Raw genomic sequence first — 16712 nt, forward strand, 5'->3', positions numbered from 1 at the left:
GTCCCAACGGCAGACGCCGTGAGCCCTCCACCTCAGCCAACCGGCGTCCTAGCGCTTGTAAGTCCCTCCTCTTTATGCAAATAAAGACCTTCTCACACTCAGCCTTTTTTTTAAAAATAAGGACAGCCCTGGAAGTAATGAGGCATAGGGTAGGAAGCGCCCCGCCCTTTATGCAAATCAAGAGGCGTGTCTAAGCGCGGAGGGAGGCGGGAGGTGGGGGGGGCGCTCCCGGGGGCGGCGGTTGCCCGGATGGGCCGTTAGTCGGAGCCCAGCCGCGGAGTGAGCGAGGGAGACGGGAGGAGCCGAACCCGGCGCCATCCGCCGCCATCCGCCCCCGCCCCACCGCCATCCCACCCCGGGGAGCCCTTAGACCCCGGTCCCGGACCCCCGCGCACCCGGCCAGGTGAGTCTGGGCGAGCCGAATGCTAACGCCCTTTTCCGGCGCAGGAGCGGTGGTGGCGGCGGCGGCGGCGGCTGCGGCGGCGGCGGCGGCGGCGGCGGGCCGGGGGGAGGAGAAGCTGCCATTAGCCGCCGCCATTTTGTCCTCCTGCTGCCGGGCCTGCCTGCCCCTCCCCCTCCGATACTCCCACCCTGGGACCCGCATCTCCAACCCTTCTCTGAACGTAGCTTCCCCTTACCCACCCACCTTCCTGGCTTCTTTGGGCGACCTTCCCCTCCTGGGCCGTAACTCCTCACCCTCCTTTGCGGTCTTAGCCTCTCACCCCTATTTGTGGGCCCCCTTTCCAGCCTCCGGTCTGGGGTGGGCTATGCCTGACCGTTCTCTTCAAGACTGTCCTCCATAGTGGACCCCCTCCCATCACCCAGCGCTAGGGTCCCTCGTTCTTGACGCCCCACTTCGCGTCAGGTCACTCCCACTCTAGAACCCTGCTTTTATCCTGCATCTGTGCTTTCTACGTTCCTCAATCTCCTCTCTGCGTTTTTCATTTTTGCTATTCCCCATCACCTCCTTTCTATTTCAATCCCCATTTCTTCTAGTTCTCTTTACATTGCCCCCTTACTGTGGTCTGCACCCTTTTCCTATCCATCTTGCTTAACATGTATTATTTTCCACTTGCTTTCTTATTCTCTTTATTAGCTTTAATCTCTTCACTCCGCAATTCATCTCTTCCCCCTTTTTCTCATAAATTTATTTTCAGACTGGTCTTCTTAAATACTTACCAAGCAATCCCCATCTCCTCATTTAACCTGTCTTAAAGTTCTTGATTTCAGTTTTCATCCTGGTACTGTATGGATATCCCACCAACCCCCATTTCTTTCCTTTGCACCATTCTCTGTAAATGAATGCCTGGACACTCAGGAACTGACTGCTGATGCAGAGTTTGGCCTACCTGGGGAGCAGGGGGTATTAGGGAAAGAGAAGACTACCGATGGGCGTTTTTACTGGGGATAGGAAAATGAAGTTGGTTCTGGCCTTGGCTCCATGGTTACCTGATGTGCTTGAGTTGGATCCATAATGCTTTGTTTTTTTTCACATCTTCATAGGGTAAACCAGAGCCCACCAGTACTTCATGTGGAGACAGATTTTTTTTTTTCCGGAGCTGGGATGGGGCAAGTGTAGGAAATGGTATATCCCAAGTACTTGGTTCTGTATAGCTTGGGAGTGTAGAGCCCCAATTGTTCCCTGAGGAGTTCTATGGCACCAGCCCCCAGTCTGGCTGAGCAAGCTCATAAAATCCTTAACTCCTGGCATACCTTCCTGCGAAGCTCCCCAAATGGGAGTGAGGCTTCTGGGAATGGAACCTGGGGCACAGTTAGGAAGCTGGTGTCAAGTAGGAGATCTAAAGCTTTGTTCCTTACATGATGGAGTTGTAGGTCTCTGGTTTTTTCTAGGCCTTGGGTTTGCCTTTTTTTTTTTTTCTTTTTTTTATTGTAGGTCTACGAAATGATTTTGGTGGAGAGAGAAGAGCTTATTACTTGTGGGGATAATAAAAAGGATGCTACCCTTTATAAAGTGGCACAAAGAGGAGAGAGTTTATATTAGGAAAATACTGGATTTTTATTTGGGTTTTCTTGGCAAGAGGTGCCTTGGGGGGAAGAGGGAACATGGCATTTGGGCTCTGTTGGGAGCTCAGTTGATCGTGATTGCTTAAAAAGACCTGGGGTATTTGAATAGGCCAGAGGAAAAGATAAGCGAGGACCATATATCTGAGCTCCTGATGAGAATGAAAGGGTGCATCTAGGCTTTTGTTGATGTCTCTAAATGGAGCAGAGATGGAAACACTTGGTGTCTGGCCCACAGGCTCCGGCACGTTTTGGGGGAGGTGCCTGCAGGACCCAACGTACTCAATGAGCTTCCAGCGCAATGTCCGATCGCTCGGGGCCGACTGCCAAGGGGAAGGATGGAAAGAAGTATTCCTCGCTCAACCTGTTTGATACGTATAAGGGCAAGTCCTTAGAGATCCAGAAACCCGCTGGTGAGGGTCCTGCAAAGATGTTCCTAATTATTGGAGGCTGGGCATGAATGGGGTGTGTGTTTCAGAGCTCTTTGAAGGGAACCTATATCAAAACATTAGATGAACACTAGAGACTTTCCAGCTTTATCTTGGGTCCTGTAGGGGTACATTGCACTTTGGGTGAACACCAGTACCCTCCTACAAAGGCGTGTCTGTGGTTTCCTGTCTTTGGACACGTAAGAATTGGAGGCAAAGAAATATGGACTTGGAGACGTCTGGGGCCAGCTTGCTCCCTGCAGGCTCTAGTTCAACCATCCTACATAGAAGTATTGAATGTAAAGCATCTCTGCCTTCCTTCCTTCCTGATAGGATTTTGGAGATTACCTGGGGACAAAGAGAGGGAAGGTTTCTGAGAGAACTTTGATAATAAGACATTGAGAATGTCTAAATGGGGCCTGAGGTAGGATGCTCAGATCTTCAGTGTGAAGCATTTTTCACCTTCATCTTTTCTCCAGTTGCCCCTCGCCATGGCCTGCAGAGTCTCGGGAAAGTTGCTATTGCTCGGCGTATGCCACCCCCAGCCAACCTTCCAAGCCTGAAAGCCGAGAACAAAGGCAATGACCCCAACGTCTCACTAGTGCCGAAAGACGGAACAGGATGGGCAAGCAAACAGGAGCAGTCCGACCCCAAGAGGTAGACAGGCTTGGGGGACCTAGAGTTAAGGAGTACTTTAACTTTGGAGTTCCTATTGTGGCTCACTGGTAACGAACCTGAGTAGTATCCATGAGGATGTGGGTTCAATCCCTGGCCTGGCTCAGTGGGTTAAGGATCTGGTGTTGCCGTGAGCTGTGGTGTAGGTTACAGATGCTGCTCGGATCTGGCATTGATGTGGCTGTGGTGTAGACCAGCAACTGCAGCTTCGATTCCCCCCCTAGCTTGGGCACTACCATATGCTGTAGATGCAGCCCTAGAAAGACAGGGAAAAACCCCAAACAAACCATGAGTATTTGGACTTCAGAATGAATTGGGGCTTGGTCTGGCCTGGCCACATGAGAGTCAGAGACAAAGAGGGAAGACTCTCTTCTGCCTGTTGAAAGACTCCTGTTAGATGACTAAGGAATGGTTCCTTTAGCTTTCACACAGAAAGAAAGCTTGAAGAACAGATGACAGCCTATGGTATGGATGACAAGTTTATGGTATTGTATTTATAAACGGTAGCAAGGAAGCCTGGGATCAGTCTTTATCCTCCATCAGTTGGAGCAGCAGGGGAGCCAGAGCCATTTCAAGCTCTGGATGACCTTCCCATCCTACCATCCCCTCAGTTCCGATGCCTCAACCGCTCAGCCGCCGGAATCGCAGCCACTGCCGGCTTCACAGACGCCTGCCTCCAACCAACCGAAACGACCCCCAGCAGCCCCAGAGGTATCTGAAGACCTGGATGTTATTTAAGGTGTATGGGCAGGAATGGCTTGTAGCTCCTCACCTACATCACCATTTATCATTTCTGCTTTCTCAGAACACTCCTTCGGTTCCAAGCGGGGTAAAGTCCTGGGCACAAGCCAGCGTCACCCATGGAGCACATGGAGATGGTTAGTGCAGCAGGGTTTGGGGAGGTATCTCTGGGCGCCCTGAGGCAGGAGCCCTGCACTGTACCTACAGCAGTGTGTACCTACTCTTCTTTGTCTTACATTTTGGATCCCATGTTCAGTTTTATGGGGCTCATGAGCAAGTTTATCTCAGTCTCACTTGAGAGTAAGGAGGGGGTCCCAGAACTGACCTTATTTCTTGGGGAATGAGCACCTGATATGTGGCAAGTGAGTTTGGAGGTATAACTGGATCTGGTATCTGTCTCATAGTGCATCTTCAGTACATGTACCTCTGTCTCCTACTCTTGTACCTTATCCCCAACAGGTGGAAGGGCATCAAGCCTACTGTCACGATTCTCTCGAGAGGAATTTCCGACCCTGCAGGCGGCTGGCGACCAGGACAAGGCTGCCAAGGAAAGGGAGTCTGCCGAACAGTCGTCTGGGCCCGGACCAAGCCTCCGCCCCCAAAGTGAGTGGCTGCCATTAGTGAGTGAATGAGTGGTTCCCTTTTGGCCAGGACATTGCCTTATTCCATCTCAGCTGAGTGCTCTCTTATTCATCTTTCTCCCCATCGTTTTCATCTATGTTCACTCTGCTTTTTCCAAAATTACAGATTCCACAACTTGGAGGGACGGAGGTGGGCGTGGCCCTGATGAGCTGGAGGGCCCGGACTCCAAACTTCATCACGGCCATGATCCCCGGGGTGGGCTGCAGCCTTCAGGCCCACCCCAGTTCCCTCCCTACCGCGGAATGATGCCGCCCTTTGTGAGTTTGGAGATCATGTTTTGGATTGGTTGCACTGGAAGCTAGAGAGTTAGGAAGACTTGGTGTTCAGAGGGGGCATTTGGAGAGTAGGGGTCTATAACGTAAAGTGAAGGGGGAGGACGATAGGTTTAGGGAGCTGGTAGGCTATTTGATAGCCCTCTGAGCAGCTACTGTTGGGCTCTTTTGCAGATGTATCCCCCATATCTCCCATTCCCTCCGCCCTATGGACCCCAGGGGCCTTACCGATACCCCGCTCCTGATGGGCCTAGGTGAGTAATCCAGTTCTGGGTTTGTGGTTGGGTACTGGGGAAGCCTGCTGGGCAGGAGATGGTTTTCTAGCCAGGAGGCTCAGTCTTGTATGTCATTATACGACATGTCATTCTTCTATTCTCTTCTTTCATTTGCTTTTTCATACACAGCCGTTTCCCCCGTGTGGCAGGCCCCCGAGGCTCAGGGCCACCAATGCGCCTCGTAGAGCCTGTGGGTCGGCCTTCCATTCTTAAAGAAGATAATCTCAAAGAGTTTGACCAGTTGGACCAGGAGAATGATGATGGTTGGGCAGGTGAGTAGACCAGTATTTTAGGGCTTGTGGGGGTTTGTTTTGTTTTGTTTGGGCCTGTGGCACACACAAGTTCCCAGCCAGGGATCACACTTGAGCCACAGCAATGACAATGCCATGTCCTTAAACCATTGAGCCACCAGGGAGCTCCTGTTTTAGTCTTAGTAAAATCTGGAGTTCCCTTTGTAGTGCAGCAGAAACGAACCTGACCAGGAACCATAAGGTTGCAGGTTTGATCCTTGGCCTTGCTCAGTGGGTTGGGGATCCAGCATTGCCGTGAGCTGTGGTGTAGGTCACAGATGCGGCTTCGATCCCGAGTTGCTGTGGCTCTGGCGTAGGCCAGCGGCTACAGCTCCGATTGGACCCCTAGCCTGGGACCTTTCTTGTGCCAAGGGTCCGGCCATTAAAAAAAAAAAACTGATGAGGAAAAAAATCCAGTCACATGGGAGAGAAGCAGGCATTGAAGGATAAGGGAGCTAGATGGAGGAAAGCTAAGGCCTGGTAGAGACCTAAGAGGAGTGAGGGTGGTGCTGGAGGTCAGCGGGAGAAGGGTAGTTGGCCTTGGTAGTGCCTCCCGTCGTGCAGCTCCGGACTCCTTCCTGTGTTCCGGAGGCTTCCTGAAATTGGAGAGCAGAGTGCTTGGTTACCCTTCTCCTTGTCCCCTCAGGGGCCCATGAGGAGGTCGACTACACTGAGAAGCTCAAGTTCAGCGATGAGGAAGACGGGCGAGACTCTGATGAGGAGGGAGCTGAGGGCCAGTGAGTTGGGGACCTCTGGGGAAGGGAGGGGGGCTCCGTTTCTCTCACACTGATGATATGCTCTTAAAGGCGCTGGGGTTGCAGCTGATTCTAATTCCACTCTTGGTCTGCTCACAGCAAGGAGTCCCAGGCAGCTGCCGGTGAGGAACGGCCCCCTGAAGCAGATGGCAAAAAGGGCAACTCCCCCGGCAGCGAACCGCCCCCTCCCAAGACGGCCTGGGCAGAGACCTCTCGGCCTCCAGAGACAGAGCCGGGGCCTCCTGCCCCAAAGCCTCCCCCACCCCCACCTCACCGGGGCCCCGCCGGGAACTGGGGCCCCCCTGGGGACTACCCAGTGAGTGCCTACAACAAGGGGTTGAGAGGGTCAGTTGTGGGAGATTAGTTTCAGCTGAGTAATTGAAGCAGCAGTACTAGAGGAAGCTGGAGGGAGGGCAGCTGAAAACGGGCTGCAGGAAGTGTAGGGCTGTGGAGCATCTCAGAAAGGGTTTGGAACATTGTTGGTGTTAGGCGAGTCTGGGTGAAAAGAGAAATTGGGGTGCCAATTAGGAAAAACAAGGAGACCTGGGTGTTTGGGTCTGTGGAAGAGGAAATAGACTGAATTGGTCATTACCTGGAGAGGCCATCCACCCCAGGGCCTGGTCTTGGCACATGCAGCTAGAGACAGTTGGTCAGTCAGTTCAAGAGACCATAAGAAACATAACAACTGACACCCCTGGCCCTGCCGGGTCTGCCCACTGACAGGATCGAGGGGGCCCTCCCTGCAAGCCCCCAGCACCTGAAGACGAGGATGAGGCATGGCGACAGCGGCGGAAGCAGTCTTCATCTGAGATCTCCCTGGCTGTGGAGCGGGCCCGGCGGCGGCGAGAGGAGGAGGAGCGACGCATGCAAGAGGAGCGCAGGGCTGCCTGTGCCGAGAAGCTCAAGCGACTTGATGAGAAGTTTGGGGCACCCGACAAGCGGCTCAAGGCAGAGCCTGCGGCACCACCCGCTGTCCCTCCTGCCCCCGCTCCACCACCTGCAGTCCCCAAAGAACTCCCCACACCTCCAGCACCTTCACCGGCACCAGTCCCAACACCTGAAAAAGAACCAGAAGAGCCGGCACAGGCCCCTCCTGCCCAGTCCACCCCCACTCCAGGTGTGGCTCCAGCTCCCACCCTGGTGAGTGGTGGTGGCAGTACCAGTAGCACCAGCAGTGGCAGCTTCGAAGCCAGCCCAGGTATGGGGATGGTGACAGGTACTACCAGGTGCCAGATCTCCAGATCTCTGCTTGGGGTTGAGGGTGCAGGTGGTGAAGATGGGAGTATGTGAGAAGGCAGCTGTTGGGTTTATTGGAGTGTCAGTGGTAGTAGTGAAAAAGGTCTTTTTGCTTATATGGACCTCTAAGGGGGAAAGGTTTTGTTGTCTCTACTCCTGAATAAGTAGTGACCTAAAACTACTTTCCATAGATTTAACATGGAGGAAGACGGAAGAAAGTTATTTTTGGCATTTCATGGGAAGTTAATGCCACCACTGTTGGCTCTTAAGAGGCCATGAAGGGTTTTTACAGGTTTTAAAATGAGAAAGTCTTGCCTTTAGAGGGGGTGCTAGAGGTGAGAGCTGAAATTATGGCGGTGTTTATGGTATATCTGTTGGCGGGTTAGGTCACTCTAATTATTGTTTTTTCTTTAATGCAGTGGAACCCCAGCTGCCCTCAAAAGAGGGTCCTGAATCACCAGAAGAGGTTCCTGCACCTGCCACACCGCCAGCACCAAAGGTGGAACCCAAGGGTGATGGGATTGGTCCTACCCGGCAGCCCCCCAGCCAAGGCTTAGGCTACCCTAAATATCAGAAGTCATTGCCGCCTCGTTTCCAGCGGCAACAGCAGGTGAAACAAAGCTACTTCTAAAGGCTGTTTCTCTCCTTGGTTTCAACATTCATCCTGTCCAAAAGTTTCTTTCTGTGTTCTACCAGTTCTGCCTCCGTTGTGTCACTTGAGTTTCCATCTAATCCAGATTATCACATTTGTATAGTAACTTTTTTTTTTTGCTAGTTCTTTTTCCTGTCTGGGGCCTTTGATGTTTTTCTCATCTCTTTTTGTCCTTCCCCAGGAGCAGCTCTTAAAGCAGCAACAACAGCAGCAGTGGCAGCAGCATCAACAGGGCTCTGCCCCACCTGCCCCAGTACCCCCGTCACCACCACAGCCTGTGACTATGGGGGCTGTGCCGGCTCCACAGGCTGCTCCACCACCCCCAAAGGCCCTGTACCCTGGTGCTCTGGGCCGGCCCCCGCCCATGCCCCCAATGAACTTTGATCCCCGATGGATGATGATTCCTCCTTATGTGGACCCCCGGCTCCTCCAGGGCAGGCCCCCTCTGGACTTCTACCCCCCCGGTGTGCATCCCTCTGGTAAGGGACCATGGGGCGGTAGGGGGTTGGGGGACGCCTTAGTCTTGAGAAGTGGATGTCAGCATCTTGCCATGGGGATCAAGGGCCATCAGTTAAGGGAGCTTAGCACTGCTGAGATAGCTCTTTGTTGCAGAAAAAAAAAAAGCAGTGGTCCTTCTATAACTAGTATTTACTTGGGGTGGGAGGTGGGGGGTGATTCATTTATAGGGGAACTTCATGAATAACTATGTTGGTGGGGAGCAGACAAGGCCCAGGAGATGAAGGCACTGACATTGTCTCAGCTGATGTGGAGGGTTATGTTGGGGAAATGCTTTTTGGCTGGAGGGCCTGATGGAGGGTTATTTTTCTCATACTGTTTTGTTTTCTCAGGCCTAGTTCCCCGGGAGCGCTCAGACAGTGGAGGCTCAAGTTCAGAGCCATTTGAGCGCCATGCAGCCCCCCTCTTACGAGATCGGGGCACCCCACCAGTGGATCCAAAGTTGGCCTGGGTAGGAGATGTCTTCACCACCACAGCCACTGACTCCCGCCCCCTTACCTCACCACTGCGCCAGGCTACCGACGAGGAGGGCAAGGGGATGAGGTGAGTCTGTGTAGAGAAATGGGTGAGTTGCTAGTGAGGAGTCTAGGCTAGGAGACAGGTACTTTGGATTATCAGTGAATGGATGGGGTAAGTGTGAAAGGAGTGTTGGTTCATAGTAATAAAGTGTTCTTTTGCCGCACCTAGTTTGTTTTTTTCATCTTGAGATACTTATTTCAATTCTTTTCTGTCTCCCTCTTCAGGAGCGAGACCCCTCCAGTACCCCCACCGCCCTATCTGGCCAGTTATCCAGGCTTTCCCGAAAATGGAGCCCCTGGACCCCCGATTCCTCGCTTCCCTCTGGAGGAGCCAGCTCCCCCAGGGCCCCGTCCCCTCCCCTGGCCCACAGGCACTGATGAGGCAGCCAAGATACAAGCTCCACCACCCAAGAAGGAAACTCCCAAGGAGGAGACACCACAGCTGACAGGCCCAGAAGCTGGTCGAAAGCCTACCCGTGGAGTCGGAGGCCAAGGCCCCCCACCGCCTCGAAGAGAGAGCCGCACTGAGACGCGCTGGGGTCCTCGTCCGGGCAGCAGTCGTCGGGGAATCCCTCCAGAGGAGCCAGGGGCCCCTCCCCGCCGGGCTGGGCCTATCAAGAAGCCCCCACTAGCTACAAAAGTTGAAGAGCTGCCCCCCAAGCCCCTGGAACAGGGGGATGAAACCCCCAAGGTTCCAAAGCCAGACACACTGAAGACGGCCAAGGGGAAGATAGGGGGCCCCAAGGAGACCCCACCCAGTGGGAATCTTTCCCCTGCCCCGAGGCTTCGGAGGGACTATTCCTACGAAAGAGTGGGTCCTACCTCTTGCCGGGGTCGGGGCCGAGGGGAGTACTTTGCCAGAGGGAGGGGTTTTCGGGGAACCTATGGGGGACGAGGGCGGGGAGCCCGAAGCCGAGAGTTCCGTAGTTACCGAGAGTTCCGAGGAGATGATGGTCGTGGAGGAGGGACAGGGGGACCAAACCATCCGCCTGCTCCCCGAGGCCGCACTGCCAGTGAGACACGAAGTGAGGGCTCAGAGTATGAAGAGATCCCCAAGCGGCGTCGGCAGCGGGGCTCAGAAACAGGCAGTGAGACCCATGAGAGTGATCTGGCCCCCTCAGACAAAGAGGCCCCCACACCCAAGGAAGGGGTACTCACCCAGGTCCCTCTTGCTCCCCCACCATCAGGAGCGCCCCCTTCGCCAGCCCCAGCCCGTTTTTCCACTGCCCGAGGTGGGCGAGTCTTCACTCCCAGAGGGGTGCCGTCACGCCGGGGCCGGGGCGGCGGGCGGCCTCCTCCCCCCATCTGCCCAGGCTGGAGCCCTCCAACCAAGTCCCTGGCTCCGAAGAAGCCTCCAACGGGTCCTTTGCCACCAAGTAAGGAGCCTTTGAAAGAGAAGCTGCTCACAGGGCCTCTGTCCCCTGTGGCCCGCGGAGGCAGCAGTGGAGGCAGTAACATGGGCCTGGGTGTGGAAGATGGGGAGCGGCCCAGAAGGAGGCGACACGGGAGGGCTCAGCAGCAGGACAAACCACCTCGCTTCCGGAGGCTGAAGCAGGAACGGGAGAATGCTGCGAGGGGGGCCGAGGGCAAGCCCTCTTCCCTATCCCTGTCAACCTCGGCTCCGGGACCGGAGGAGGCCCTCCCCACGGTAGCAGTGCCCCCACCGCCTCGCCGGGCAGCTGCCAAGTCTCCCGACCTGTCAAACCAGAACTCAGACCAGGCCAATGAGGAATGGGAGACTGCGTCAGAGAGCAGCGACTTTGCCAGTGAACGCCGAGGGGACAAAGAGGCTCCACCGCCAGCACTACTAACTTCCAAAGCCGTGGGGACTCCCGGGGGCGGTGGAGGTGGAGGCGGACCAGGCCTTTCAAACATGTCCCGTGGAGATTTGAGCCAGAGAGCCAAGGATCTGAGCAAGCGGAGCTTCTCGAGTCAGCGGCCTGGCATGGAAAGGCAGAACCGGCGCCCGGGTCCAAGCAGCAAGGCCAGCAGTGGTGGCGGCAACAGTGGAGGAGGAGGTGGGGGGCCTGGAGGAAGGACAGGCCCAGGGCGAGGGGACAAGAGAAGCTGGCCATCTCCCAAGAACCGAAGGTGGGTAGAGTGCACGTTGTTAGGTTTCTTCCTAGAGTTAAAAAGCAGGTGGGAAAGAAAACCTACGGGGAGGTGGGCTGCTGTAGAGTTTGCGGTCTGAGGGCACAGCCTGGGGCCACTGTGAGACACCAGGTTGTCTGTGTTGAGGTAAAGCACCTGGAAAGCACTTGACAGAGTCAGGACCACCCGTGTTTGCTTTCCCCTCAGTGGAGCGTGTGCTTAGAGTTCTTAGGAGTGCTCATCTGGGTTTTAGCAGAGGACAGGTTGAACATAGAGAGGGAGGAGAGTTTTGACTTGGAAAACATTAACAGTTGGGTAAATGCTAGAGCTGATGCTCTGTTCTCTTCAGCCGTCCTCCGGAAGAGCGGGCCCCAGGGCTGCCGCTGCCTCCCCCGCCCCCCAGCAGTTCTGCTGTCTTCCGCCTGGACCAAGTTATCCACAGCAACCCTGCTGGCATCCAACAGGCTCTGGCCCAGCTCAGCAGCCGCCAAGGAAATGGGGCTGCACCTGGGGGGCACCCAAGGCCCAAAACTGGGCCTTCCCAAACCCCTCAAGGACCGCCGCCGCCTCGGCCCCCAGCCCGGTATGACCCTCAGAGGGCCAACAGCAACAGTGTCACTTCCGGTAAGCTGGAGGGGCTAGGGGTGCTCTCCATGCCCAGCAAAGGTCAGGTGCTGGAGGGACCAGTTTCTTTGGCCTTGGAGCCTGGATGCTGGGTGTCTGCTTAGGGTAGAAGGATTGGGAGGTGGATTAGGAGGAAAACTTGGGTCAGTAATAGAGCAGGGCAGATGCTGATCGATTTCCCCTTTTCCCCAGACCCCCACTTTGAGGAGCCGGGGCCGATGGTGAGGGGGGTGGGCGGAACACCCCAGGACTCTGCCGGGGTTAATCCCTTCCCCCCCAAACGTCGAGAACGGCCTCCCAGAAAACCGGAGCTGCTGCAGGAGGTGAGGAATGGGGCTTGAGGTTGGGCTTCATTGCTCTCACTTTTGAAGGCTTTTGCCTATGTTTTCTGCACTTTTTCTGTTGTCATTGTTTTTTGCCCCAAATCCTTAGTTGCTGCTTGTCTCCCGTGTGTCTCCCTTTTTGCCCACACGTAGGACACCTTGTCCCAGCTACTTACTTTCTCCAGTTCCCACTTCATTCCTGTTTCACTTCTGGTCTCTCTCACCTTTAGGAATCTTTGCCATCTTCTCACACCTCTGGATTCTTGGGCCCTAAACCCGAGGGCCCGGGCCCTCAGGGAGAGTCCAGAGATGCAGGAACAGAGGCCCTAAGCCCTCACATCTGGAATCGTTTACATGCCGGTGAGTTAAGCTGAGCAGAGAGGAAGGCTGCGTTAGAGGGCGTAGAGCCGGACGGGCCGCACAACCGTCTTCTCTCCCTTCTGTTCTGTCCGTGCTCTTCCCAGCCGCTGGCCGAAAGCGTTACCAGCCTGGCTCCATGGAGCCGTGGATGGAACCCCTGAGTCCGTTTGAAGATGTGGCTGGCGCAGAGGTGAGTGAGAATGGGAGGGGTGTCCGAGCTGGGATTGTGTTGCGTGCTGGTTGTACTTCCCTGCCTGTTCCTGGGAGTGTGGGGCCGTCCTGCCATGTAGTTAGTTATCTCTTTCCTGTAGTTGTATCTCAGTCAGATATTGGGGTGCTTTCTCTTCTGACATAACACCTTCTCCACTCCTCTCAGATGAGTCAGTCTGACAGTGGGGTGGACCTGAGTGGGGATTCTCAGGTGTCATCAGGTCCCTGCAGCCAGCGAAGTTCCCCTGATGGAGGACTCAAGGGGGCAGCAGACGGGCTCCCCAAGCGGCCTGGAGGCCCCTCACCCCTGAATGCTGTTCCTGGTGAGGGTCCACCTGGCTCTGAACCCTCTGAACCTCCTAGGAGACGGCCACCTGCCCCCCATGATGGGGATAGAAAGGTAAATGCCCAAGAAAGGATAAGAACGTTTCTGGGACTCAGACCTCTGCCTTCCCTTTGTCTCCCCTTTTCTCTTCCTGGGCGTGCTGATTGGGCTTCCGTTTGCTTTCTTCAACCCCACCTCACTTGTCGCCCCACCCAGGAGCTGCCACGGGAGCAGCCTCTGCCCCCTGGGCCCATTGGCACAGAGCGATTGCAGCGTACAGACCGAGGCCCAGAGCCTAGCTCCCTCCGGTCGGCCCATCGACCTGGTCCCCCAGTCCAGTTTGGCACCAGTGACAAGGTCTGCATGGGCTAAATCTAGGTGTCTTGGGCTGGGTGGGGAGAAGAGGAGGACTAAAAGTGGGGTGTGGAGGATGCACGTCGGAGTCACGGGACAGTTTCCTCTGTCTCATCGTCACAGGACTCGGATTTGTGCCTAGTGGTAGGAGACAGTTTAAAAGCAGAGAAGGAGCTAACGGCATCAGTCACGGAGGTGAGCGGGGGAGCAAGGTTTGGTGGGAAGGCCTCAGACTTCTGGTGAAAGGTGTCCGGGAGTGACTGTGCCTCCAGGTTGCCCAGTAAGCCCTGAACAAGGCTTTTTCTTCACAGGCCATTCCCATCGCTCGAGACTGGGAGCTGCTCCCCAGTGCTTCTGCTTCAGCTGAGCCTCAGTCCAAGAGCCTGGGTTCTGCACACTGTGGCCCAGAGCCCAGCTCCTCAGGCCAACGCTTGTACCCTGAGGTCTTCTATGGCAGCCCTGGGCCTCCCAGTTCTCAGGTAGGTCCTATTTCCTATCCCAGAGCCCCTTTCTGCCTGCTCTCTCCTAAGATCAAGCTTTCCCAATTCCTAGTTTCTAAATACTTATTTCTGTCATTTTTTTCCCTGCATTTGCTATAGTGGGTGGAGTGGGCGCGCTCTTCTTGTCCAGGAAAAAGGAGTTGTTCCATTTTTACTCTCCTGTAGGTCTCGGGGGGAACCATAGACTCTCAGTTGCATCCCAACAATGGAGGCTTCCGCCCTGGGACACCCTCACTGCACCCTTACAGGTAACCCTAGATCCCTGTGGATCTCAGAAGGAAATGCAACTGTGTTTCAGGGGAGAGGGAAGGGGGAAACATTTTTAGGGTATCTGGAGGCGAGTGGACTTAAGAGATACTCAGACTGAAGGAGTAAATGACTCGCTTCCTAACACCATTCTCCCCCCATTACCCCATTTCTCTTCAGATCACAGCCCCTATATCTGCCCCCGGGCCCAACCCCACCCTCAGCACTGCTCTCTGGGGTAGCCGTCAAGGGCCAGTTTCTGGATTTCTCAGCACTGCAAGCAGCAGAACTGGGGAAGTTGCCAGCCGGAGGAGTTCTCTTCCCTCCACCTTCCTTCCTCTACTCTCCAGCTTTCTGCCCTAGCCCTTTGCCAGATCCACCCTTGCTGCAGGTAAGAGGTGGGTGGGTCCTGGGCTTTGGGGAGTTAGGAGTCAGGGGAAGAATGCTTTGGGGGAATTGACATTGCTCCCCGATCCCAAACAGGTGCGCCAGGATCTGCCATCCCCCTCAGATTTTTATTCTACTCCTCTGCAACCTGGTGGCCAGAGTGGTTTCCTCCCCTCGGGGGCTCCTGCCCAGCAGGTACCTTTTGTCTTCCCAGTCCTCCTTCATTCTATTTTCCTTCTAATCTCCAGCTCTTTTGTTACTTGTTTGGACTCTATCCCTGGTTTTCTGACATTCCCCTGCCCCCAGCACACACTCCTATGTTCTGATTACAGATGCTTCTACCCATGGTGGACTCACAGCTGCCTGTGGTAAACTTTGGCTCCCTGCCACCAGCACCACCTCCTGCTCCACCGCCCCTTTCTCTGTTACCTGTGGGTCCTGCTCTGCAGCCCCCCAGCCTGGCTGTGCGGCCTCCGCCTGCTCCTGCTGCTCGGGTGCTGCCTTCACCGGCCAGGCCCTTTGGCCCTAGCTTGGGGCGAGCAGAGGTAAGGAACAAGATTGAAGCTCGAGAACCCAGAAAGTTGGGGGCAGGGATTCAGTATCCCAAGATGAGAGGGTTGAGACCAAGGATGCTCATGAATTTTGTTCTTTTTCCTTCAGCTGCACCCTGTAGAACTAAAGCCGTTCCAGGATTACCGAAAACTGAACAGCAACCTTGGGGGACCTGGGTCGTCACGTACTCCCCCAGCTGGAAGGCAAGAGAAGGAAATGGGGGTGAAGATGAAGACTGCCTATCCCCAAGGACCAGCTGACTTTGGGGTCCAGGGATGGGTCTTAGATTTGCCTCAAATAGGAATTTCTGATGGTGGCTCAGCAGGTTAAGAACCTGACATGGTGTCTGTGAGGATGTAGGTTCAATTCTTGGCCTCACTCTGTGGGTTTAAGATCCCGTGTTGCCCTGGCTGTGGTGTAGGCTGGCAGCTACAGCTCCGATTAGACCCCTAGCCTGGGAATTTCCCTCTCCCGCAGCTGTGGCCTTAAAAGGGGTGGGGGGGGAGAAAGTTTCTCTCAAATACCCTTTCTCTTTTAGGTCTTTCTCTGGCCTCAATTCCCGTCTCAAGGCCCCACCTTCCACCTACAGTGGAGTTTTCCGCACCCAGCGCATCGACCTCTACCAGCAGGTGAAGGAGAAACCCCTGTGGTCCTAAGTCTGAATTGAGTTATCGTCTGAGCTCCTTTCCTTCCATCCCTGACCTCCCAATATGATCTCTTCCACATGTACCTGTCTCCCAGGCCTCCCCACCAGATGCCCTGCGCTGGATGCCGAAGCCTTGGGAGCGGACAGGGCCACCATCTCGAGAAGGGCCATCCCGAAGGGCAGAGGAGCCCGGGTCCCGAGGGGACAAGGAGCCTGGGTTGCCCCCACCCCGCTGAGGGAGTTCCCTTTGCCCCCCACCCCCCGGGGCTTGTATATAGATTATAAATATATAAGGGGGAAAGGGGCAGGAGGGGAAGGGTTGTGGGGCTGGGGCCTTGCTCCCCTTCCTCCCCACTCCCCTGGTCCCCTGTCCCTGGGGCCCTTTGTTAAAAAAGAAGAATAAAAGAATTAAAAAAATATTTCCAAAATGATTTTGGGGATGGGTTGGTTGGTTGCAGTCTTGTGTCATCATTCAATGCCAGCTAATCTGTGGAGTGGTTTTGGTCAAGGAACTGTGACTTGCTTCAGTGATCTCTTATGACGGACTACCCCAAAGTTTTAGTTTTGTGGGCCAGGGATTTTAGAGTTGGGGTTCCCTGGGCAAATCTGCTTATGCCCAGCTGGGCCGGTCCTATAGGGCTTTGCTCACACATCTGGGGCTGTGGTGGGACATCTGAGAGGTAGAACTCCATAAACTGTCAACCAGTGTCTCAACATGGCTTCTCCAGCAAGATACTGAGTCACTGCCTTTTATGTCCCTGAGCCAGTGTTCCAAGAGGTCTGGGCAGATGCTAAAAAGCTTATGACCTGGCGTTCGGTTTCTGTCCTATTCAATTTGTCCAGCACTAGCTAAAAGGGGGACGGGGTGGCAACTGCACCTGAAAGGGAGTAACATGAATCTGCAGCCACATGTGACTCTGGTCCTGTCCACAAACAGGAAGTGCCTTTATAGCTGTCACAGACCCAGTGTTCAAGCTATTTAGGTCTGCAGCTGCTTAGAAATTGTTTTTACCGAGCCTGAAAGCATGCAGGTGCAGTAGGTTTCTTTCACTTAACATGCAAAACGGTTTTG

The 16712-nt window shown here is 54.8% G+C and overlaps 1 protein-coding gene and 1 non-coding gene across 4 annotated transcripts; both read left to right on the forward strand.

Moving 5' to 3' along the window:
• The first annotated feature begins 239 nt into the window (after nt 1–239).
• On the forward strand, nt 240–16438 carry PRRC2A (proline rich coiled-coil 2A). Of its 3 annotated transcripts, XM_084965853.1 has the most exons (31): nt 240–403; nt 2261–2435; nt 2930–3107; nt 3737–3836; nt 3931–4003; nt 4326–4469; nt 4614–4765; nt 4955–5034; nt 5185–5327; nt 5992–6082; nt 6200–6416; nt 6824–7298; nt 7756–7946; nt 8170–8467; nt 8837–9047; nt 9248–11113; nt 11463–11737; nt 11930–12060; nt 12291–12420; nt 12525–12610; nt 12797–13030; nt 13172–13312; nt 13433–13504; nt 13621–13788; nt 13975–14057; nt 14236–14446; nt 14539–14637; nt 14775–14987; nt 15103–15197; nt 15533–15623; nt 15736–16438. In XM_084965853.1, the coding sequence occupies exons 2-31, from the start codon at nt 2324–2326 to the stop codon at nt 15874–15876; spliced, it is 6501 nt and encodes a 2166-aa protein (XP_084821979.1). In that variant the 5' UTR covers nt 240–403; nt 2261–2323; the 3' UTR covers nt 15877–16438.
• On the forward strand, nt 2608–2738 carry LOC146401474 (small nucleolar RNA SNORA38). Its single transcript, XR_014811731.1, has one exon. It is a non-coding gene; the product is annotated as a small nucleolar RNA SNORA38 (small nucleolar RNA).
• Nucleotides 16439–16712: the final 274 nt, after the last annotated feature.

This window comes from Sus scrofa, chromosome 7 (assembly GCF_054392235.1).
Source record: "Sus scrofa isolate SSC_HxYL_T2T_F1_AM1 chromosome 7, Sscrofa_HxYL_maternal_Yorkshire_Landrace_v2.0, whole genome shotgun sequence".
In the NCBI taxonomy this organism is placed as follows: Eukaryota; Metazoa; Chordata; class Mammalia; order Artiodactyla; family Suidae; genus Sus; species Sus scrofa.